A 25,159-nucleotide genomic window follows, 5' to 3' on the forward strand; every position below is an offset into this window, starting at 1 on the left:
CATTGTTACACAGGGCTTTAGAGCTCATGTGCTTTGAGTGTTATTGCATTGTGAATTTGGTGTGAACTTATTCGCCGCGATCCTAATTTTTCTGAAAAGTTCTGCAAGCCCGGCGAACTAAAAACTTTTCAAAAGTTCGCTTAACTCTACCCTTAGACATCCATCAAACAGCTAGGTTTGCAGAAAAATATAAAGTTAGGGCGCTTGGTATGTATCAATGAAAAAAAAGCTTAGCCTTGTCATTAAGGGGTTACATTTGTGCATCATCCTGTTTTTGTTTTTTCAGTTAATGGTTAATAGGGGGTGATATATGCAAGATGAAAAAGTAAATTGTTCCATTAACTTTCTAAGAGCTGACTTTTGTACTCACGTTGATTCTACTGTCGGCTCTTACAGAACACACTGGGTTAAATATTTTGTGACGTCTAATCCAGCCGAGCACTCATCACCTCTGGTCTCTCTTGGTTTCTATCATATGTCACTTTGCTTCAGGCAGCATTGTATGGAGTTTGTTGATGCTTCACAAATGAACTTTAGATGCTGAACTACACTTTGTGAATGCAAGTCCCTAGAAAACAAGGAGTTAAAGTTGGCTTCATTTACTCAGTGTAACCTTTTGACACTCCATAATGATTTGTGCTTCCAAACAATACCAATCTATGCCAGTACATAGCATACAATTTTCTGCTTCAACAGCCAGAAGAATAGGAGGCGGGAATACACTGAGAAGTAGGCAGGAAATATTCGATTTAGAGAGGAGAGGTTGGCTGGAGAACAGAAATGTATTTATTTCTTGCCAAACCAAAAAGCACAGCACCAGAGCCTGAATTACATGGCACATCAGCCTTGTTCAGCATTTCGAATCTGCTGCCTGCTGAATCACATTGGCTACATTAAGGATCCATCCGAAACAAATTATACAATGACCTCTAACTTTCCACTTCCACGGCCTCTGAGAAGATCCTGGAGTTTGGCTCCTGCCCGGACTATGCGTATTGTGGTTCTGGGGCAAAGTGCAGTAGGGAAAACAGGTGAGTTGGGGTTATATATTTTTGGGGTGATTTTTAATCAATGTATAAAATGTGATACAGCTTTATGCTTTTATATTGTGTATTAGATTAGGTTCAATAGGTAAATATTTATTTATACATAAGTAACAGGTTAAAATGTGGTTCTTGTGGAGTGTGGGTGTGCCTATGTTCCCTCTTTCATGGACTTGGAATAAGTTTCTTAACCTCTGTCTATGTATCCTATAGGTAAGGACAAGTTTATGCAACAATCTTCTACCATTGTGGTGCTGGGAAAATTGGGAAGTGGGACCATTTTTAAACATATACATATACACACATATATATATATATATATATATATATATGTATATATATATATATATATATATTAGCTGAGTACCCGGCGTTAAATAACATGTGTGCCAAGTTTCAGGTTAATATCTTCAGCGGTTTGGACGTGATGCTGGAACATACATACAAACACACATACACACATTGGGGTCATTTATCAAAGACTAGCTGAGTACCCGGCGTTGCCCACTTTTTCCTTCCTAATCCTTGTTGGAGAGGAAAATCAACAAAGGAGGAAGCTTTTGATTTCATATCCCGTCCTCGTATATTGTTGTCATATTCCGTCCTCATATCTCAACCTCATATCCCGTCCTCATATCCTGACCTCATATCTCGACCTCATATCCTGACCTCCTATCCTGTCCTCATATATATATATATATATATATATATATATATATATATATATATATATATAATGAGTACTGCATGAAATCCCCTTTTCTGCATGCAAGCTGGATGCCTATGACCTACATAATAATGTTGGCGACCATTTGTTAAACCCTAAATGTAGATAACATTACAAAGTTTATTATTGTTAATGTTGAAATTTAAGAATTTAGTATTTCATATGTATAACTCTGTTTTTATGTACATAGTCAGGGGGGTATATCCAGAGGGGGCTCCTAAAGCAAAACCGGTATGATTTTTCAGTCCTAGATTACATTCTTGGTTACTAGCTGCAATGTCTATGTGATCTCCCAGTACGGGATACAGTGCCCTACGGTACTTGGGCCCTGTCTGGTTTAGTCCCTCTGTATCCTATGGGCCCTCCTGCAGTGTCTCCCCCATAGTAATATATATTATGTATAGTGTCATGTGTGTACAAAGGACCTTCTTTATAAGAGGGGCAGCCATTACAATCTCTCTCTCAGATCCTGAGATACAGTAAAGACCAGACGTCTCAGAGCTAGTGTCCAGCATATCTGGAGGCCTCAAGCCTAACCAACAGGCACATGCCAGTAAGTCAAGTCATCTATGTCTGCTGTCACTGCCTACAGTCAAGTCAAGTCTATTTATAGTCAGTGTGGCTGTCCTAAAGTCTGTCAAAGGCACTACAAGTCCCAGCAAGCTGCGAGGTCCTTCTGTGTTACTGGCCACCTCTCTGGGATCCTGGCCTAGCTGTAAAGACTATTACCATCTGTCTACCTCAGTAAAGCTACCGTTAACCCTAACCTGGTCTTGGACTATTATTACCCTGCCTAACCTAGGGATAGCGGTGCTAACGTTTGAATAGTTACCGGGAAAACCACGCCCTGGTGTCACGAACATTTAGGGGTTAATAACACCTGTCCCATACACCACACCTTCACACCCCATGGCACACAACATCTCCAAGTCCTAAGTAAAGTTCTATCAAATTCCAGTTGTGATACTGGTGCCCACCCCACCTCCACCCATCCTATATAGGAAAAGCCATGATCAATGGCATGATGAAAATTAAAAGATGTCATTTATATCTCAAATACCATACTTTAGAGGAGTCTAGTCCAATATCATTCAATACCACTCCTCCTTTACATCTTCAGTCCCATAACAATGGAAAAGTCTTCTATAGCAAGTATCCTGTGCGTGTAGTTATAAACCAGTGTTCCCCAAATTGTGGCTCTTCAGCTGTTGTAAAACTATAACGCTTAGAATTTCTAGAAAGTTGTAGTTTTGCAACAGCTGGAAAGCCGCAGAAAGCAGCAGGTGCAAATTGTTGAAGGGAAAATCTGACTTTACTGATGCTTTAAAGGGGTACTCCAATGGGAAAAAAAATATTTACAAATCAATTGGTGCCAGATATACAGATTCTAGTTATACAGATTTCAAAACTACCAGTCACTGTGCATAGGTTTGGCAATCTAGTGCTGCAGGTCAATCACTCAAGGCAGGAAGGGGTGGAGGGAGAAAATGTGGCTAACTACTGCCTTCTTGTCACATCATAAGATCACACAGGAAGATCTAAAGTTGACAGATTCTCTTTAAAGGGGTACTCCGCCCCTAGACATCTTATCCCCCTATCCAAAGTATAGGGGATAAGATGTTTGATCTCTGGGGTCCTGCTGCGGGGGACCCCCCATGGCCATCATGCCCCCTCCCATAGGCTTACATTGAGGGGGCGGGACATGATTTCACGAGGGGGCGGGGCCATGACATCACAATACCGCGTCCTCTGTATTGCCCGTCATTAGCCATGGAGCAAACATAGCTCCAGGCTGTTGATTTACAGGGGTGCAGCAGGAGAGATCGCAGGGGTCCACAGCAGCAGAACCTCGGCGATCAGACATCTTATCCCTTTTCCTTTGGATAGGGGATAAGATGTCTAGGGGTGGAGTACCCCTTTAAAGACATACTTGCATATGTAGGGTCAAATGTAGTTTGTGTGTAAGGGGATAGAATTCCCCTTTAAGAATGATTGCAGAAGCCTTCGCAACAGTAGTATAAATGCTTGATGGTTACAAACACATAAGTTACACAAAAAGATAGTGGTTGTAGGTTACTGTTGGTGATATAAAACACTTGAAAGTTGCAGACCATAAATTTCTATTGACTGTTGAGTAGTCCTCTACTGGGTCGGGGGACCATGTAATATTTGTCAGATTAGTATGTTAAATTATGCCTCATTGCGCCAATGAATAATGAGCATCAGGCATACAGTGTATTCATCACTGTTCAATCAGTATAGGAACAGGGACCCTTGTCTTTAACTGGAGTCCCTGCTTCTGTACAAATTTGCCCAAACAATTCTGAAGTTTTTGTTAAAGTTTAAACAAGTTTGATTAATTTCCAAATCAATACTATTATCTTTAGTTGCTGTAGATTAAAAATTATTTTGGTACGATGTAAATCACATTTGCAAAAAAAAAAGAGTACGGTATGTTTAAAATACATTTGCCAGCAGATAGCTGACACTGCCCATATTTTATCACACAAAACATGCTAATAGACTCCCTTTTAAATCAAATATTCCTCTGTATTTCTCCCATAATACTAAAGCAATTGTTGTTGAGATGACTAAGTAGCACAAGACGTGTTCTAAAAGGTGATTAATTTGGTTAAATTGTAGTTGATTGAGCATTATAAGAGGATGCTGGGTCTGAGGGGATTGGTGGTGTGTGGTCTGTTTCCTCTGTCTGGGGCACAATGTTCTATCCCAAGCACATTCATGCACTTAATGTCATTAGACAGTGTTCACTGAGGTAACTGGGAAAGGACATTTCTGTATAGGGTATGGTAAGCTGGAAACATCCCAGGAAAGTGGTTCTGTGTCCAGACTCTCTACTTAAAACACTTTGAATTAATATTCACAGACCTAATAAAGTTTACTATAAATATAAACTACAATGAGAAACACTGTACTAGGTAGGGAGATGTACATCTAGTGAATTAACTATCTAACTTGAAAACTTCTTGAGCTAAGGTAATGCAATACGGCAGTTCCATAGGATTTTCTCAAGAAAGGGGGGGGGGGGGGGGGTTGTAAGGGTTGTAAGTCTATCTTGCTTTCTTACCCGACTGCTTTTTCCCCCTGATATTTATTATTATGTCGCATCCTGTTTGTCGCACGTGGGTTTTGTTGGTTTTGGTTTCCAACTCCTCTGAGTTGTCAGGAAAAAATCCACAACAATTCAACAAATTCGGGTTGGAAACCTTTATAAATACGTGGGAAAGCTCAGAAATGTCGGGTTACGCCCCTTTTTCGGGTTTGGGAGAATCCACATCGGGTCCGTCGGGAAAAAATGTGGCATCGTGTCGCAGACTGGCGCACGATGTCTGCGACATGTCGCAGACAAAGATGCGCCAAAACAACCCGATAAAAGAAGTCGGGTTTAGAATAGTAAATGAGGGCCAATGTAGGGAAACTATGCTACCTAATGTGGGGAAACTATGCTACCTAATGTGGGGAAACTATGCTAACTAATGTGGGGAAACTATGCTACCTAATGTGGAGGAACTGCTGCCTACCTAATGCTGCATATTAATGTGAGTTGCAGTACAATTTTATGACACAGTACTTTTTTTTTTTTTGAGGGGGGGGGGGGGGAGTCACATTCTTTGCACAGGGGCCCTCTGCTGTCTGTGTCCACCCCTGGTAGCAGTCATTATCAGTCATTATGCTAATTATGCTAATGCTATATCTGCTTGGTAAGTACACAAAAGGAAGTAATTCTTACAGTAAATTATAAATAGTTTGTTGTGTTCTGCAACATGTTAATTAGTTTAATGTCTGCACCATTCTTTAATCCACAAACATCTGTAACCAATTGGATTTAAATAAATGTAATTTATATAATTTTAATATAAAACACAAAACAAGATTCATTTCATTTTTTTTTAAATGTACCGCAGCCTGCGCTGTGCAGTGTCAACAGTTTTGTACTGTTTTCTAGAATAAAGCTGGGGTGGAATCTCTAAGATAGTAAATTGTGTATAGACTTTGGGATGTCATCACACTTTGTGTAGTGCCAAATGATGACACAACTGGTACATTAGTCAGCACTGAATTATACAATTATGTCTTTTCATGTATCATAACTCAATGCCAACTAATGTACTAATGACGTCATAGTTTGGCATTGAACAAATGCTGTGTGATGGCATCCCAAAGTCTATAAATAGTGGTACCCACCGTGAGATGCTGCCATTACAGGCGTCCCACCCCCCCTATGACATGTTTCACTCTCTTTTCATTTTTCGATACAGCAATTAAAAAGCGGTCTTCTTGGTTCCGAATTAGCGGATTAAGACACTTCCTTTTTAAAATCTAACAATTATAATAATAATCCTTTAATAACATCCAGTAAATAGAGTGCATTATCTAGCTAGAGGTGGTCAAGTATATATATATATATATGTATGGGGAAAAAAAGAGTGACTGAGCTATTACGCAGGGAGGAATCACCACATATTATATAGCAAAGTATATACTACCTGTGGTATTTACTGGACAAAGATTAAAATGAAATAGTGAATAATAATAAATGGTTGTCAATCCATATGTATAAGTTTATACATTTTACCTAGACACGAGCGAGCTGTAGAACCCCGCTTTGGCTAAAATGAGGTTCGGCAAACATTAGAACTTTGCCTGGCTAACTTTGCATGAGCCTTGCAGCAGCACTATTGTAGGAAAAGGGATAAGTAACACATTGGGGGAGATTCATCAAAACCTGTCCAGAGGAAAAGTTGCCGAGTTGCCCATAACAACCAATCAGATCGCTTCTTTCATTTTGCAGAAGCCTTGTTAAAAATAAAAGAAGCAATCTGATTGGTTGCTATGAGCAACTGGGCAACTTTTCCTCTGGACAGGTAGGAGGAAGTAGGAACACTAAGATGACAACAGGGTAGCCTAGAACACTTTGCAGCTTGCAGTAAGATCACTTGACCGCAGGTTAGCCAATCATTGCTTGCATACAGCTCCCAGGCCCATCAGGAGACAGCATAGGGATGGGTCTAAGAGACTGCGTGGCCACCAACTTGAAGAGAAAGCTGAGCAGTAAATAGTGCACAGAAATACTTATCCCAGTAAAGCTTTCCCACTACAATTTAAAGGAGAACTGTGGCCAAAAACTTTTACCTTCCTCTGTTCCCAGCCGGGACCCTTGGCTAAACGGCTGGGACCCCTGGCTAAAAGCGCATAGCACTGATCGCGGTGTCGGGCGCTATTAACCCTTTAGACTCGGCGTTCAAAGTTGAACGCAGCGTCTAAAATGAAAGTAGACTGCTCCCGGCTAGCTCAGCGAAATTGCGGCATCCCGAACAGCTGTAGGACAGCAGGAGGGTCCCTACCTTCCTCCTCACTGTCCAATCGCTGAATGACTGCTCAGCGCCCGAGATCCAGGCATGAGCAGTCAAGCGACAGAATCATTGATCAATGGTTTCCTATGAGAAACCATTGATCAATGTAAAAGATCAGTGCATGCAGTGTTATAGCCCCCTATGGGAGCTATAATATTGCAAAAAAAAGTTTAAGAAAAAGTGAATAAAGATCATTTAACCCTTTCCCTAATAAAGTTTTGAATCAGCCCCGTTTCCCATAAAAAAAAAACTGTGTAAATAAAAATAAACATATGTCATATCGCCACGTGCGGAAATTTCCGAATTATAAAAATATAACATTAATTAAACCGCATGGTCAATGGCGTGCGCATAAAAAAATTCCAAAGTCCAAAATAGCGTATTTTTGGTCACTTTTATATCATGAAAAGATGAATAAAAAGCGATCAAAAAGTCCGATCAATAGAAAAATGGTACCAGTAAAAACTTCAGATCACGGCGCAAAAAAATGAGCCCTCATACCGCCACAGCAATGTCCTGCTTCAGCCAGTGATAGGCTGGGCGCACTGTCATGTAAGGAGCCTGGGCTGCAGGGAGAAGGCGGGGCCCGAGCTCCTTACATGACAGTGCGCTCAGCCTATCACCGGCCGAGGCGTGACATCACCAGAGGAACGGGACGCCGACATCGCCACAACAGGGAACGTAGGAAGGGAAGTTAAAGTTTGTTTTTTTAGTTTTTGCAGCCCGGACACAGAGAACGGTAAAAGTTTTTGGCCGCATTTCTCCTTCAAAGCAATTTGAGCAAAGTATTGTGCAGTGGGCTGACCACAGTGATTTGCATTACTGTGTCCAGTTGCTACCTGTAGAACAAGCCCATAGAAAAAGCTACTATATTACAATACAAAGGAATTTTAGCAACACATTGTGAAGTGGGCTCACCTGCGTTACTGTGTCTAATTGCTGAACTTCATATCCCAGCCATATGACTGCAGAACGAGCCTATAGAACGCTATAACACTACATTAAAAGGAAAGTTGAGCAAAGCATTGTGCAGTGGGCTGAACTCAGTGACCTGCACTACTGTGTCCAGTTGCTGCACTACAAATCCCAGCAGCGTGACTGCAGAACGAGCCAATAGATAGCGGTCACACTACAACAAAAAGCAATTTGAGTAAAGCATTTTGCAGTAGGCTGACCTGTATTTTATCTGTATTTTCTAAGTTTAACCAAATATAGATAATTTCTAGCTGAGTTTAACAAAAAGAAACACATTTCTAGCTGTAAAAAGTTCACTGGGCCTATTATACTACATTACTTGAATTTTCTGGGTTTAAATAAATATAGAGCATTTCTAGCTGGGTCTTAAAAAATGCATTTGTAGTGGTGAGAGTAAAAGTTCATTGGGCCTGTTATGCCACATGGTATTTAAACTGTAATACCCCAATGGATGCGGACCAGTTGTACCACTTACCAGTTATCCCATTACAGGATGTGTAAGCTTGACTTCAGTTGCAGGGAAGAGACCAGGTCACTACCACAAGAGTAGTCTGGTTAAGTGGCAGCTGGCCAGGCAGGCTGGAATGCCCCAGTACCAAGCACTGGGGATACAGGTAGGTGGGGCGAGCTAATACTTCAGATGGTATAGGGCAGCAACAGAGTTTGATGAAGCAGAGCTGACTTGATGTTATAGCTGTTAGAACACCAAAGCTAAGGAGCTAAGATGCAGCCAAGTGGAGCAGGCTTGATCAGCAGACAAAGGCGTGGTCATCAATGCAGGTCATACACAGGAGAATCAAGACGGTACAAGGGATGAGGCAGAAGCAGGGTTAGGTCAGACACAGATATGCAAATCAGGAACAAGGGAACAGACAAGAATTTAGAATTTTGGATACTGTCCTTTAGTTCCCAGGATTGCTCTGGGGCCATAGTTTTTCCAATCCACCAGGAAGTACCTCTTGTCACCAACCCACTTGAAATCAAGGATGTTTTTTTTTTTCTGCAGGAACAGATTTGACAGAAGACTTGGAGTAGGAATTGAGAACCAGTGGTTTAAAGGGGTACTCTGCTGCTCAGCATTTGAAACAAACTGCTCTAAACGCTGGCGCCGGCAGCCGGGAGCTCATGACATCATAGCCCCACCCACTCATGCTGTCACGCCCCACCCCCTCAATGCAAGTCTATGGGAGGGGGCATGATGGCTGTCACACCCCCTCCCATAGACTTGCATAGAGGGGGCGGGGCTATGATGTCACGAGCTCCCGAAGCCAGCTCCAGCGGTCAGAACAGTTTGTTCCAAACGCTGAGCAGTGGAGTACCCCTTTAAGGAGAGACACATAAAAGGAGTTGGAAATGAGACAGATTGATTTGTTCCAGAATCACGAATGGCCTGAGGAGCAAGGGAACAAATTTATAGCAGGGTACTTTCATATAGATATTCTGGGAGGAGAGCCAGACGGAGGCCTCTGCTTGTATCCACATTCCTCTTCATCCGACACTGCCAGAAAAAGAGACTCCTTGGTCTGCTTCCAGAAGTGCAGGAAATCCCCAAAGTAGAAATTTGCAGCAGAAATCTCAAGAGATGCTAGGATAGACAACGAAGCACGAGAATGAAGATGATAGATGTGGAATGGAGAAGGGCCAGTAGAGTCTCCAGAGGGATTATTGTAGGAGAACGCTGCCCATGGTAGAAGAAGTACCCAGTTGTTGTGTTGAGCAGAAACAAAGTGCCACAGGGAAACCCTGAAAGAAAGTATTTCATTTCCCTGAAGCACCAACTCAGGAAAAATGAAGTATTACACATTGACCATTCAAATCAGTGTGTTTTATGTATAACTAGCTGAGTAGCCGGGGTTGCCTGGTTTTTCCTTCCGAATCCTTTTTGGGGAGGAAAATAAACAAAGGAGGAAGTTTTTGACTTTATATGCAGTCCTCACATATTGTTGTCATATCCCAACCCCACATCCCGACCTCCTATCCCGTCCTCCTATCTCGACCTCCTGTCCCGACCTCCTATCCTGACCTCCTATCCCGACTTCCTATCCAGACCTCCTATCCCGTCCTCCTATCCCGTCCTCCTATCCCGTCCTCCTATCCCGACCTCCTATCTCGTCCTCCTATCTAGTCCTCCTATCTCGACCTCCTATCCTGTCCTCCTTTCCCGTCCTCCTTTCCCGTCCTCCTATCTCGACCTCCTAACCCCTCCTCTTATCCAGTCCTCCTATCTCGACCTCCTATCCCGACCCACTATCCTGACCTCCTATCCCATCCTCCAATCTCGAACTCCTATCCCGACCTCCTATCCTGACCTCCTATCCCGACCTCCTATCTCTAACTCCTATCCCGTCCTCCTATCATGTCCTCCTATCCCGTCCTCCTATCCCGACCTCCTATCCTGACATCCTTTCCCATCCTCATATCTCGACCTCCTATCTCGACCTCCTATCCCATCCTCCTATCTCGACCTCCTATCCTGACCTCTTATCCAGACCTCTTATCCCGTCCTCGTATCCCGACCTCCTTTCCCGTCCTCATATCTCGACCTTCTATCTTGACCTCCTCTCCCGTCCTCCTATCCCGACCTCCTATCCCGACCTCATATCTCGTCCTCCTATCCCGACCTCCTATCTCAACCTCCTATGCCGACCTCCTATCCCGACCTCCCATCCCATACTCATATCCCGACTATGTGTACCAGGTAATGAAATAGCTCCAGCCGTACGGAAATTATATGGGAACATACATTTCCCATTGATTTGCATGGGACTTTAAAAAAAAAAAAAAAACCTGACCCTCACAAATGGGGTTAGTTAAGGGTTAAATTAACTATCCTATATTTTAAGTGGACATATAAGTAACATGTGACCAAGTATTATCGAAATATCTCCAGCCATTTGGAAGTTGTGCAGTAACATATATTTCCCATTGACTTGCATGGGACTTTAAACATAAGCCCCGCCCCTGGCAAATGGGGGTGAGTGAGGGTTAAATCACCTATCCTATGTTTATTGTTGACATATAAGTAACATGTGTGCCAAGTTTCATGTTAATATCTTTGGCCGTTTGAAAGTTTTTGTGGAACAAACATTCATACATACACACACACACACACACACACATTGAGTTTTATATATATATATATATATATAGATAAAGGCCAGTTCGGGTCCCCAGAATGAGAGAAGCTCTTTGTAAATAGGGGCCACTGCTGCCATTCCAATGCACACCAGGGCTTTGTTGAACATGACTTCCTGGTCGCTATTTCATGTAAGAAAATGCCTGCTCAGCCAATCACAGGCTGACCTGGATCACTTCTGCAATAGTGAATGGCTGAGCAAGGATTTTCTGTGTGTGGAACCACTGATCAACAGGGAGAGCATCGGGGTGGCAGCAACAGTAGGGGAAGGGGCAGGTGAGTAATTCCTCTTTTTTTTTTTTTAGCTCAATTCCCCCCCCCCTATAGTAACAAGTAAAATTCAGAGAACCCCTATAAATGCTTTTGGTATACGTGTAACACTGGTTAAAGGGGTATTCCAGGACAAAACTTTTTTTTATATATATCAACTGGTTCCAGAAAGTTAAACATCTTAATTCTTCCAATAGTTATCAGCTGCTGAAGTTGAGTTGTTCTTTTCTGTCTGGCAACAGTGCTCTCTGCTGACATCTCTGCTTGTCTCGGGAACTGCACAAAGTAGAAGAGGTTTCCTATGGGGATTTGCTTCTACTCTGGACAGTTCCCGAGACAAGTATCATCAGAGATTTACAATTGACCACATCAGTAGTCACTAGTACCCTAAATTTACCATCCATTAAATTAACTTTAAAGGTAAAACATAACTTTTAATACTGTGCCTATTGTTAAAAACCCAACAGATGGTCTCTCTATATTGTGCTCAATATTGTAAAGCATGTAACTACATGCCACTGATATATGTGAATTGCGGCTGCAGTCCACAAGTTACTTATTGAGAGACCTAACTGTTGTTATTTTAAAACGCTATACACATCGCCCCCCCCCCCCAACGTTTCACCACCACCCGGTGGCTTTTTCAAGGGTTTATGGGCAAATGGCGTGTGCAGGAGCCGAGCGTGGGGCTTTATAACCTCCCCTATATGATATCACCACTCCGGATATCATCATGATGTTTTGTTTCAACTTTACATTGGTCGATACGAGACTGATACTCGCATCAGCCAATCCTCTGTAATCAATATAGTGACGTGAGAGGTATCCCAGGATACTTTCTCATTCCGTTATTCAGATTGACAGGTTGTCAACCTCTCCTGTCAGTTATTGAAATGGCCACTCAATTTGATTTGTTGCGCAGGACTTCCGCTTCTGCACCTAACATCCTGCGCAAACTAATAGAGAATTTCCTTGCGCCGTATTAGCGCTAACAGCGCCTGCGCACGTGTTTACATATGCACTCATTGGTCGACTTATTCAATGACGCAATCACTTTCTATTCGCTGGCATTTCCTCTCCTCCTATTGGTCCAGGAATCCCGTCCGCGCAGATCAAGCTGCGCGGACTAGTAGATGGATTTCCACTCCTGCGCAGTCTAACCTGCACGAACTGATAGAATCTTCTGTGCGGATAAATTCACGCTAGATAGACAACCTCTTTGTATATTATTATGGGATACCCGATCACACACAAAATTATAAGTATGGTTGGATCATTATGTTTACATTATACACAGGTAAGTATTAAATCTTCTAATGGGTGTTACCCTATTTATACAAAAGTTATATAAATATTTTCATATCCATATGTATCCTGTGTGGTGACTGTTATTTACATTAGCTCCAAAAATTAGGCTACCTAATAATTTTATTTGTTAATCATCCTGCAGGTTATATATAATTATTCTATTAAAGAAATGCTGAGAAGGTAAACCATTTGGGCTTTTCATTTTTAAGCGTTGAATCCACCGTGCTTCCTCTTTGAGGAGCTTTTGGTTCAGGTTTCCGCGTCTTGGGCCTAACTTGCAGTGCGTAATACCCCAAAATTGCAAACTTAAAGGATCCTTGGAATGTATTTCTCTCACATGTCTGGATATAGGTGTATCTACCGCAGTGTACTAGTTTAGGGTACTAGTGACCACTGATGTGGTCAATTGTAAATAAAGTGTATAACAAATTACCCTCATTCCATAGGTCCTTTTGTGAATAATAAGTGTCCTCAGAGAGAACTTAGACAGAAAAGAACAACTCAACTTCAGCAGCTCATAAGTACTGAAAGGATTAAGATTTTTTTAATAGAAGTAATTTACAAATCTGTTTAACTTTAGGGAGCCAGTTGATATATATAAAAAAAAATGTTTTTCCTGGATAACCCCTTTAACTAAAATGGACTGATGGAAACAAGACAAAAATAGGACAAAGAGGAACTTGCTTTTAAGATAAATAATATGACCAAAGCCTCTAAACAGTGTAAACAATGCAACAAATAGTTTTCTCTGTGACCTTGTAGTACAATAGGTGGCAGATGATTCCCGGCTTGATAAATAGCAGATTGTGTTGGCACACTGTGAGATGTACAAGCTTCATCCATCCAGCCACAGGAAGAAATGCGCAAGCCGTCAACTTTCTATAACATTTGTTATATTAACTGATTGGCAGGAACACTGAAACCATGGAAGTAATCCTGCGTCCTTCGTTTTCCTGCAAAGTCTGTGCACATTCAATACAGGGACAGCAAACTGCGCATATCTCCCAATGGCATATAAGGAATATGTCAAGGAATGGAGAATTCCTTTCCATAAGCTATGATGTCCTAGTATGATATGGTAATGATACATTTATTAAGGTTATTTATTGGATGGATGAGCTTGTATTAAGATCATAAGGAGTTAATCTGGATACATAAAAACACACATTACCACATTTAAATATAGATACAGTGACATATATTCAATATATTCATTTTACCAGCATGTATGAGACGTAAAAAGGTCCTTTCTAATTCAGTAAAAGGGGTAGATGAATTGATAAAGACCTGTGAAGATCTGATACATTTTGAGTTTTCTTTCTTCGTTATGTTTTTTTCCTCCTCCCCAGAATAAAAGAAATATTTATGGAGTGAAATTGTAAAATGAAATGCTGCAATTGCACAATTTTGTAGGGAAATCCTTTTTTCCCCTGAGATTACAGTTCGATGACAATATGTTAACTTTAATTTAGGTGTCAGTGCAATTTTTGGGTATTGTTTTACAATAAAAAAAACTTTATACTCACCCCTGTACAGCTTGCCTGTGGGCAGACTGTAACAGGACAGTGTACATGGCAGCCACACAGGCCTTTAGAAGGCCTCCTGCTGCAGCGACAGTGTTTCGCAATCAGTGTGCTACCAGCTGTTAAAAAAACTACAACTCCCAGCATGTTGGGAGTTGTAGTTTAACAAAAGCTGGAGGCACTGGTTGGAAAACAGCTGGTACCATACTAAAGGATTATTAACCTCTTGGGGACGCAGGGCGTATGCATACGCCCTGCATCCCGATCCTGGTTCAGTATAACGGGTTTAAACCGTTCTCACCGGCTGAGAATGGGTTAAACCCCCTCGGGCAGCCAGGACCCACGTCTAATACCGTGCACGGCCGATCGGGTCGATGCCCAGCATTAACCCTTTACACGCCGCAATTAAAGTTGATCGCGGCATCTAAAGCGAAAGTAAAAGAATCCCGGCAGCTCAGCGGAGTTGATCGGGACTATTGTGACAAAATCGCGATGTCTTGATCAGTTTACAGGACGACGGGAGGGTCCTCACCTGCCTCTTCGTCATCCGATCGGCAAGCTATTGCTCCATGCAATAGCATAGCATTGAACAGTGTAAGCAATCAGAAGAATGCATGTTGTAGCCCCTATAGGGGCAAAAAAAAAAAAAAAAAGTGTAAAAATGTTTTACCCCTTCCCTGTTAAAAGTTAAAATCACCCCCCTTTTCCCATTTTTTAAAAATAAAATAATGTAATAAAGAATAAAAATAATCATATGTAGTACCGCCGCGTGCATAAATGTCCGAACTAATAAAATACAGTGTTAGCTAAACAGCACGGTCGATGGCGAACACATAAAAAAATACCAAAGTCCACAATTGTGCATTTTTGGTCACTTCATATACCATAAAAATATTAATAAAAAGGGATCAAAAAGTCCCATCAAAACAAAAATGGTACATATAAAAACTATAGATGACGGCGCAAAAAATGAGCCCTTATACCGCCCCGTACACGGAAAAATAAAAAAGTTATAGGGGTCAGAAAATGGCAATTTTAAACATACTAATTTTGGAGCATGTAGTTTAAAACATTTTTAAGTATTAAAATAAAATAAAACCTAAATAAATTGGGTATCATTGTAACCACATGGATCTATAGAATAAAGATAACGGGGGAGATTTATCAAAACCTGTGCAAGGGAAATTTGCCCAGTTGCCCATAGCAACCAATCAGATCCCTTCTTTCAGTTTGTAGAGGCCTTGTTAAAACTGAAAGAAGCAAGCGGATTGGTTGCTATGGGCAACTGGGCAACTTTGCCTCTGCACAGGTTTTGATAAATCTACCCCTCTGTGTTATTTTTACCAAATATTGCACTGCGTAGAAACGGCAGCCCTCAATATTTACAAAATGGTGTTTCTTTTTTTAGTTTCACCGCATATATAAGTTTTTTTTTTTTTGTTTCGCCGCAGGTTATATTATAAAATAAGTGATGTCATTACAAAGTACAATCGGTGAAGCAAAAAACAAGCCCTTATATGGGTCTGTAGGTGTAAAATTGAAAGTGTTATGATTTTTAGAAGGGAAGGAGGAAAAAAACTAAAATGCAGTCCTTAAGGTGAAAATAGGCTGAGTCCCTAAGAGGTTAAACATCTGAAATCACATGGATCACAAGATGAAAAACAACATGGGTTTACTTCAGGGAGTTCCTTTCAAACTAATCTTATAGATTTTTTTGATTGGGCGGCTAAAGTAAAGGTTAACGTAGATAAGTTAACCTGATTAGTGGGAGGAGTATGGTCTGATCCACACAGGTGCTGTCAGCAGCGTGCAAGACGTCCCCACCCTCCCTTCTCCTTTCTTCTACACCCCAGGCCTAATCATTCACCTAAGTGGTACACTCCACTCACGGTTCATGCAATTTGACCACAAATTATAGATAGTGGAGGTGCAGTAGACATCACTTATATAGATTTGAGTAAGGCTATGTTCACACGGGAGTTCCACCAACAGCAGAGCAGAACATGCCGGCACTAGGACCGCCAAGAAATGCACCATCTCATAGAAAAAATAGGCATGACTATTCTTTCTGCAGACACCAGAATCTGATGTTCAGCGCCAGATGTTTCTTTGGCCATGTGAAAAGTACAGTAGAATCCAATTGAAATCAATGGGATTCTACTGTACTACTGCTGCGGAATGTTGTAGTGGAATTCTTCTGGGGAATTCTGCATGGAAATTCCATCGTGTGAACATAGCCTCAGGCTTTTGACACACTGTCCCAAATAGAAGACTTATCAATGCATTGTCATATATGGAGCTGCTGTATTCCTAGCAAGGACATGTTTTGCCGGCACCTGCTTTCTGCAGAATGCAGCTGTTTTAACATAGCCTTAAAGGAGAGCTTTGCAATGCTGAACATATTGACACAGTTTCAACCATTATTTTGGAGTCCACCAATTTAAACTACACAAAGTTTATAAGGGGTTATAGGTTAAATTTGAAGAATACTTATATATATATCACTCAGTTCCTATTCCTGATCATGTACATATAACTATTATTTATGTTTCTAGCACCTATATTTGTTTCACAAATACCTATTTTCTGTTGATCACTTGGTTTTTAATTCTGTGCTCTGGAGGGGTGTTTCCATCTCTTCCTTTACTCTGCATGGCTCATCTTCCTTCTTGAGTCTGCTGTGCTGTGCTGGTTCTCTTCGTCCAATCAATGCAGGCTGCTCTGTAACCGCCTCCCCTCTGTTTTCATTCTGCAGTCTGATAGGAGAGGAGTGAGCACAGAGGAGTGTTAGTCCTGCCCTTACTTACTGGACTTTGTCCAAGCCTGTGCTTCAGCTTGGACAAAAATGATGCTTCAGTTGGAAAGGATTATGATCTGGATGGTATGGGGACCTGTAGTGGTTTTTTTTTTTAACCCTTTGCTTCTATAAGAAGGTGATAAAAAATTTTATCAAGTACATTAGAAAGGTTAATGTTTTGCCAAGATGTACAACATATATATAGAGTTTTTGAATCACATTTAAACACACACCAAATTTCCCCCATCAACATAGCCATAGAAAGGCTTGGTTTTCTCTGAAATCAATAGAAAAATAATATTTAATGAAAGCATTTTTCATAGAAATAAATGGTATTTTGACATAGCTTGACAATTTACATGTGTCTGTTGTACAATAGTACACATTACACAGTAATGAAAAGAATAGATAATTAATACATTTTTTATGTTGCCCCCTTTGCAACATTAACACATTTAACATGTATTATTTGGGTCATTCCAAGTGGGACAAGAAAAAATAATATATATATATATACATACAGTAGAATCTACCAATAGAGGACACTCACGGGGAATAAAAAAGTGTTTGCTATTGAGAGATGTCCCCTATCAGGAAAAAAGGCTCAAAAATCTAAGATATTACAGTAGGATCTCCCAGTGCCATTTAATTACCCCTTATCACCCTCTGTACCATTTCATCCCTGCTTGATACCCTGTGCCACTTTATTCCCACTGTGACTTGTGCCAAATCATCCCCTCCTTACCCCCTGTGCCATATCATTTACCCTTGATCCTCTGTGCCATTTCATTTCCCCTTTATTGCATGTGTGAAAATTTATAATCCCCCTCTCTACCAAATCCTACGCAATTTCTCTACCACCCCATGCCCTGTGCCAAATCATCTTCCCTCACCCCTTGTGCTACATCACTTTTCCTCTTTCCTCCTTTCCCTGTTGTTTTTCTTACCTTGCCAGCAGGCTCAGGTGCAGGGGCTCTCAGTGAGTTTGATGTCCTGAAGTCCTCTACATGGCACTGACTGATAGCAGCAGCAGTGGCTACGGGTACTGACACTCTTCAGTGTCCGCAGCCGTCACTGCTCACAGTCTCTCAGTGAGTGCAGCGCAGAAGACATCAGGAGAACGTCAAACCTGCTGAGAGGCCATGCACCTTAGCCTGCTGGCCAGGTAAGAAGAACAGCAGGGGAAGGAGGGAAGGAAAAAAAGTGATGTGGCAAAAGGGGTGAGGGGGGATGATTTGGCACAGGGGCAATCAAGTGGCACAGGGGGATAAAGGGGGAATGAAAAGACACAGGGGAGATAAAGGGGGGGGGAAAGAAATGGCACAGGTGGGATGAAATGGCACAGGGGGTGGAAAAGAGGGGGTGATAGTTAAGGGAATAAAATAGCACAGGGGGGGCAGTTAGGGGGAAGTTATGTGGCACAGGGGGTAATGAAGGGATCGGGGGGGTTGTTAATGATGTGGCCAGTGCACATACAAAAGCAGGAGACCACTGTTAAATAGCGGTCTTCTGCTTTTGTGCTGGGGTTGCACTGCTTGCCAGGGCTCCCTGGGAGCCTGGGCCCCTTACTGAGGTATTGGCTGCACCCCCCCTGACTGCGGCCCTATGTACAAGGCAGGGCCAGCACATAAGCATGGTTTTCCCCTATTGGGAGTGTTTTGTCCCCTATTGGGTGTGTTTTGTCCCCTATTGGGTGTGTTTTATCCCCTATTGGGTGTGTCCGCATCTGCTTTTGGGAGTGTCCCCTGCAAATACATTACGTTCCAAGGGACTCTGCTGGGGAATTGAAAACTGTCCGCTATCGGGAGGTGTCTGGTAAGGGCAATTTTACTTTATGTGTATATATATATATATATATATATATATATATATATATATATATATGTAATTTTCCATAATAAATAAGTTGTTTCTTTAAAATATTTTTTTTACCTTTTTTTTTTCCATAGTCTCACTAGAATCAACAAAACCTTTGATATCCACTATAATACACTTTTAATAGTGCTGTTATTGCAGTGTATTATTGCCTGTGCATGTTGGCACTGCTAAAGGGGTACTCCACTAGGAAACATTTTTTTTCTATATCAACTGGTGCCAAAAAGTTAAACAGATTTGTAAAATACTTCTATTTAAAAATTATAATCCTTCCAGTACTTATGAGCTGTTATTGTATATGCTCCACAGGACGTTTTTTCTTTTTGAATTTCTTTTCTTTCTGACCACAGTGCTCTCTGCTGACACCTCTGTCCATTTTAGGAACTGTCCAGAGTATAAGCAAATCCCCATAGCAAACCTATACTGCTCTGGACAGTTCCTGATATGGACAGAGGTGTCAGCAGAGAGCACTGTGGTCAGACAGAAAGGAAATGCAAAAAGAAAAGAACCTCCTGTGGAACATACAGCAGCTGAAAAGTACTGGACGGATTAAGATTTTTTGATAGAAGTAATTTACAAATCTGTATAACTTTCTGGCACCAGTACCCCTTTAAGCCCCAGCTGCAATGACAACCGATATCAGTACCTGAGATCCCAGACATTAGAGCTTTATTGGCTTACAATGCACTCATACCACACCTATGCTGCACTGTAATACTACAATATACTGTTTTGGTGCAAGGTGGGAAGAGGTAGAGAAAAATCCCTTCCTATGGAGGACACCCCTTGACCTTTTACATGGTTTCTCACCTAAACAATGAGGTGCGGTAAGTCTCCTGGCAGATCTGCTGATCTTATAAAATCAGTTTTAGTTCTTTCTTTCTAATCAGTCACATAGCAGATTTACTTGTCAGGGCTTATTTTTTCTGCTTTTGATCAGATTTTGGTAACCTACATTTTAAATAAAAGCTCAGAAATGCGTTGACCTATTTTGACTTTTTCATAACTCACCTTTTCTTTGCATAATTCATTCTTACACAATTCTCTGATCTTCAGCACAAAGGGAATTTCTTCATTTTGACTTCCATTAACTTGACCCATCACTGGGAGATGGCAATGTGTTTTTAACTATACCGGCATTTAGGGAAGCTCCTGCTCACTTGGTATACAGCATGATCGTTACTGCAGTTAGTCTGTCACCAATTGTTTTTGCAACAAATTTGTTTGCCTATGCCATTCCCAACCTCTGATCAGATAAGAATGGGGAATTCTCCTTAAGGGTCTATTCACACGTACAGTATACTGCGCAGATGTGATGCGCAGGATTTGAAGCTGTGTTCAGTCATGCAGTTTACATTGAAATCTGCAGCAGAAAATCCTGCACATCAATATATTTTTTTATATCAATATATATTAATATATCAATATATTTTTTTTAGCTATGTCTGTCGCCATTTGTTCACACTGAGGAATTCAAGAGTAATTCACGAGGAATAATTTCAGTCAGGAAATTGTTGCCTTCTGTCTTTTTATCCATTGTGCAGAATTCATGCGGAAATTGAGCGGAATTCAGCTGGAATTTCCACACGAAAATGAAGAGGAAAGAAGGAGGAGGCAATTTAATTCTACTTTTCTGGATTCCGCTTGAATTCCGCATGTAATGGATTTCGTCAGGAAAAAAAAATGCCATTGACTTCAATGGGCTTTTTCTCAGGGATTCAGCCTGAAAAATAATCATGTTCAATCTTCAGGCAGAACAGAACTGCAATTGATAAAGGGTAGGATATTTCCCGAAACGCGTCTTGCCTTGGATGTACATGTAAACTGTTTTCTATAATAAAGTATGGTTTGCCTATCAAGAGAGCCATCTATGCTATTTATCCGGGAAAGCGCCATCTTTGGAGTTCTTTTTTCTAATTTCTCTTCATTAAAGTAAATGGATGGTTTGCCTATTTGCCTATTTCAAGTAAATTCCTCAGTGTGAACATACCCTTATAGAGGAAACAGCATAAGTGAGAGATGTGGTCTGGTCTTAGAGCAGTTTTCATGGTCTGTTTCTGGTGACAAGGTGATCATTGACATCTGTTCTTATTGCTGGGAGAAGGTACAAGCTTATTTTCCTATAGGTAAACATTATAATATGAATGAACATTTGTTGTGTATAATGTACCAATCTGATATTGTCAAGTGAACTTATCAGACTTTTATAATGAGACTTTTGCTTTCTTACCAGCTCTTACTGTCAGATTCATCACCAAGCGATTTATTGGAGATTACGATCCAACTCTTGGTAAGTCTATCTATCAATCTCATATTTATCTATCTATCTATCTATCTATCTATCTATCTATCTATCTATCTCATATCTACAGTGGGGAAAAAAGTATTTAGTCAGCCATGAATTGTGCAAGTTCTCCCACTTAAAAAGATGAGAGAGGCCTGTAATTTTCATCATAGGTTTACGTCAACTACGAGAGACAGAATGAGAAAAAAAATGCATAAAATCACATTGTCTGATTTTTTAAGAATTTATTTGCAAATTATGGTGGAAAAAAAGTATTTGGTCAATAAAAAAATAATTCATCTCAATACTTTGTTATATACCAGAGGACAGAGGTTTTCTGTAAGTCTTCACAAGGTTTTCACACACTGTGGCTGGTATTTTGGCCCATTCCTCCATGCAGATCTCCTCCAGAGCAGTGATGTTTTGGGGCTGTCGCTGGGCAACACAGACTTTTAACTCCCTCCAAAGGTTTTCTATGGGGTTGAGATTTGGAGACTGGCTAGGCCACTCCAGGACCTTGAAATGCTTCTTACAAAGCCACTCCTTTGTTGTCCGAGCGGTGTGTTTGGGATCATTGTCATGCTGAAAGACCCAGCCAACTTTCGTTTTCATTCAAAATCTCACAATACATGGCCCCATTCATTCTTTCCTTTACACGGATCAGTCGTCCTGATCCCTTTGCTGAAAAACAGCCCCAAAGCATGATTTTTCCACCCTCATGCTTCACTGTAGGTATGGTGTTCTTTGGATGCAACTCAGCATTCTTTCTCCTCCAAACAAGATGAGTTGAGTTTTTACCAAAAAGTTCTACTTTGGTTTCATCTGACCATATGACATTCTCCCAATACTCTTCTGGATCATTGAAATGCTCTCTAGCAAACGTCAAACTTCAGGCCCGGACATGTACTAACTTAAGCAGCGGGACACGTCTGGCACTGCATGATTTGAGTCCCTGGCGGCGTAGTGTGTTATTGATGGTAGCCTTTGTTACTTTGGTCCCAGTTCTCTGCAGGTCATTCACTAGGTCCCCCCGTGTGGTTCTGGGATTTTTGCTCACCGTTCTTGTGATAATTTTTACACTCCAGGGTGAGATCTTGCATGGAGCACCAGATTGAGGGAGATAATCAGTGGTCTTGCATGTCTTCTATTTTTTAATAATTGCTCCCACAGTTGATTTCGTCACACCATGCTGCTTGCCTATTGCAGATTCAGTCATTCCAGCCTGGTGCAGGTCTACAATTTTGTTTTTGGTGACCTTTGACAGTTCTTTGGTCTTGGCCATAGTGGAGTTTGGAGTGTGACTGTTTGAGGTTGTGGACAGGTGTCTTTTATACTGATAACAAGTTCACACAGGTGCCATTAATACAGGTAACGAGGGGAGGACAGAGGAGACTTTTAAAGAAGAATTTACAGGTCTATGAGAGCAAGAAATCTTGCTTGTTTGTAGGTGACCAAATACTTATTTTCCATCACAATTTGCAAATAAATTATTTAACCTCTTCAGGATGTGGGGCGTATGCATACGCCCTGCATCCTGAGTCCTTAAGGACGTAGGGCGTATTCATACACCCGTGGGAATTCCTGTCCCTGCCGCTAGCCGGTTGGGGACCGGACCGGGATGCCTGCTGGAATCATTCAGCAGGCATCCCGGCACATCGCCGAGGGGGATCCTGAGAACCCCCCCCCCCCCCCCATGTCGGCGATCGCAGAAAATCACAGGTCAATTCAGACATGCGATTTTCTGCTATTCCGGGCTGATCAGGTCTCTGGTGACCCCATCACCCAGAAAATAGGGATGATCGGAGTTGTCAGTGACAGCCCCGATCATCCTGAGGGATAGGAGTGAGGTCGCAGTACTGCGATCTCCTCCTATCCACTGCCATTGGTCAGAACTGAATTCTGACCAATGGCAGCGCAGGACAGTGGGTTGCCATGACAACCCCCCGTTCTGCCCCCCACTGGATGTCGGGCAGAACGGGGGGAGAAGATGGAGGCCTTTACCTGAGGACCAGATGCGATGGGGCCCGGCGATCATCAGAGATATCAGCGGAGATCACGGCGCAGGTAGGGAAACGATGGTGGGGGGAGGGGGTTAAGGAAGGGGGCAGTAAGCGATGTTTATTGCTGCCCTTCCTAGTGGGTGCCAAACTGCAACTCCCAGCATGCCCAGACAGCCAAAGGCATTTGCAACATCTGGAGGGTCACAGTTTGGTGACCACTGTTACAGTAGTGCCTAAACGGTAGCCCTCCAGATGTTGCAACAACTACAACTCTTAGCATGCCTAGACCGCCCAGGCATGCTGGGAGTTGTAGTTCTGTAACATCTGTCCCTTCAGATTTTGCAATTTTCATGAAATTTTTGAAAATTGCTGCACTACTTTGAAGCCCTCTAATTTTTTCAAAAAGTAAAAATATGTCCATTTTATGATGCCAACATAAAGTGGACATATTGCATTTGTGAAAAAACTATCTCCGAATCAGAATATTTGGTAAAAGCGTTTTAGAGTTATTAATGCGTAAAGTGACGGTGGTCAGAATTGCGAAAAAGGGCTCAGTCCTTAAGGTGAAAAAGGGCTCAGTCCTTAAGGGGTTAAAAAACATACAATGTGATTTTATGGATTTGTTTCTCATTATGTCTCTCATAGTTGAGGTATACCTATGATGAAAATTACAGACCTCTCATCTTTGTAAGTGGGAGAACTTGCACAATTGGCCCAATTTTGCCCCACTGTATGTCGTATCTATCTATCTATCTCATATCTATATATCTATCTCATATCTATCTATCTATCTATCTCATATCTATCTATCTATCTATCTCATATCTATCTATCTATCTATCTCATATCTATCTATCTCATATCTATCTATCTATCTATCTCATATCTATCTATCTATCTATCTCATATCTGTCTATCTATCTATCTATCTCATATCTATCTATCTATCTATCTCATATCTATCTATCTATCTCATATCTATCTATCTCATATCTATCTATCTATCTATCTATCTCATATCTATGTATCTCATATCTATCTATCTCATATCTATATATCTCATATCTATCTATCTCATATCTATCTATCTCATACCTATCTCATATCTATCTATCTTTCTGTCTGTCTATCTATCTCATATCTATCTATCTCATATCTATCTCATATCTATATATCTCATATCTATCTATCTCATACCTATCTCATATATATCTATCTTTCTGTCTGTCTATCTATCTCATATCTATCTATCTCATATCTATCTCATATCTATCTTTCTGTCTGTCTATCTATCTCATATCTATCTATCTCATATCTATATATCTCATATCTATCTATCTCATATCTATCTATCTATCTATCTATCTATCTTTCTGTCTGTCTATCTATCTCATATCTATATATCTCATATCTATCCGTCTATCTATCTATCTATCTATCTATCTATCTCATATCTATCTATTTATCTCATATCTACCTATCCATCCATTTACTGAAGAAAAAGCAGCACTGCCAGCAAAGCAAAGAAGGAGTGCCCGCAGGTGGAGAACCCAGGTCAGGGTCTCAAAATTGCAGTCCAAAGAAGATCACATGCAGCGCTCCATAAAGTTAACCAAGTGAGTAGCTTTATTCCATCAATACTTGGTTCACTTTATGGAGTGCTGCATGCATCTATCTATTCATCCAGTACCTGTCCATGTGTCTCCTATCTATTTATCCAACTACCCATAACTTTGTATTTACTCCACTGTTTCCTCCATCCTTCCCTTCACTCTTGTATTTTTGTCATATAATATAGAATTTGAAAAGATATTGAACAAGTAATGTCTATCACTCTATACAGTGT

General features: G+C 41.1%; 1 protein-coding gene across 2 annotated transcripts in view; it reads left to right on the forward strand.

The window, feature by feature from the left end:
• The first annotated feature begins 498 nt into the window (after nucleotides 1-498).
• LOC130276824 (ras-related and estrogen-regulated growth inhibitor-like) overlaps nucleotides 499-25,159 on the forward strand; it is a 66,329-nt gene continuing 41,668 nt past the window's right edge. Inside the window, exons 1-2 of one of the 2 annotated variants that reach the window (XM_056526719.1) lie at nucleotides 503-1,031; nucleotides 21,263-21,319. In XM_056526719.1, coding sequence (XP_056382694.1) covers nucleotides 833-1,031; nucleotides 21,263-21,319 — 256 coding nt within the window. In that variant the 5' untranslated portion in view covers nucleotides 503-832. Of the gene's footprint in view, nucleotides 1,032-21,262; nucleotides 21,320-25,159 lie in introns of both variants that reach the window. The other variant, XM_056526720.1, reaches the window with a different exon arrangement.

The sequence above is a fragment of the Hyla sarda genome, chromosome 6 (genome assembly GCF_029499605.1).
Source record: "Hyla sarda isolate aHylSar1 chromosome 6, aHylSar1.hap1, whole genome shotgun sequence".
NCBI classification, from domain to species: domain Eukaryota; kingdom Metazoa; phylum Chordata; class Amphibia; order Anura; family Hylidae; genus Hyla; species Hyla sarda.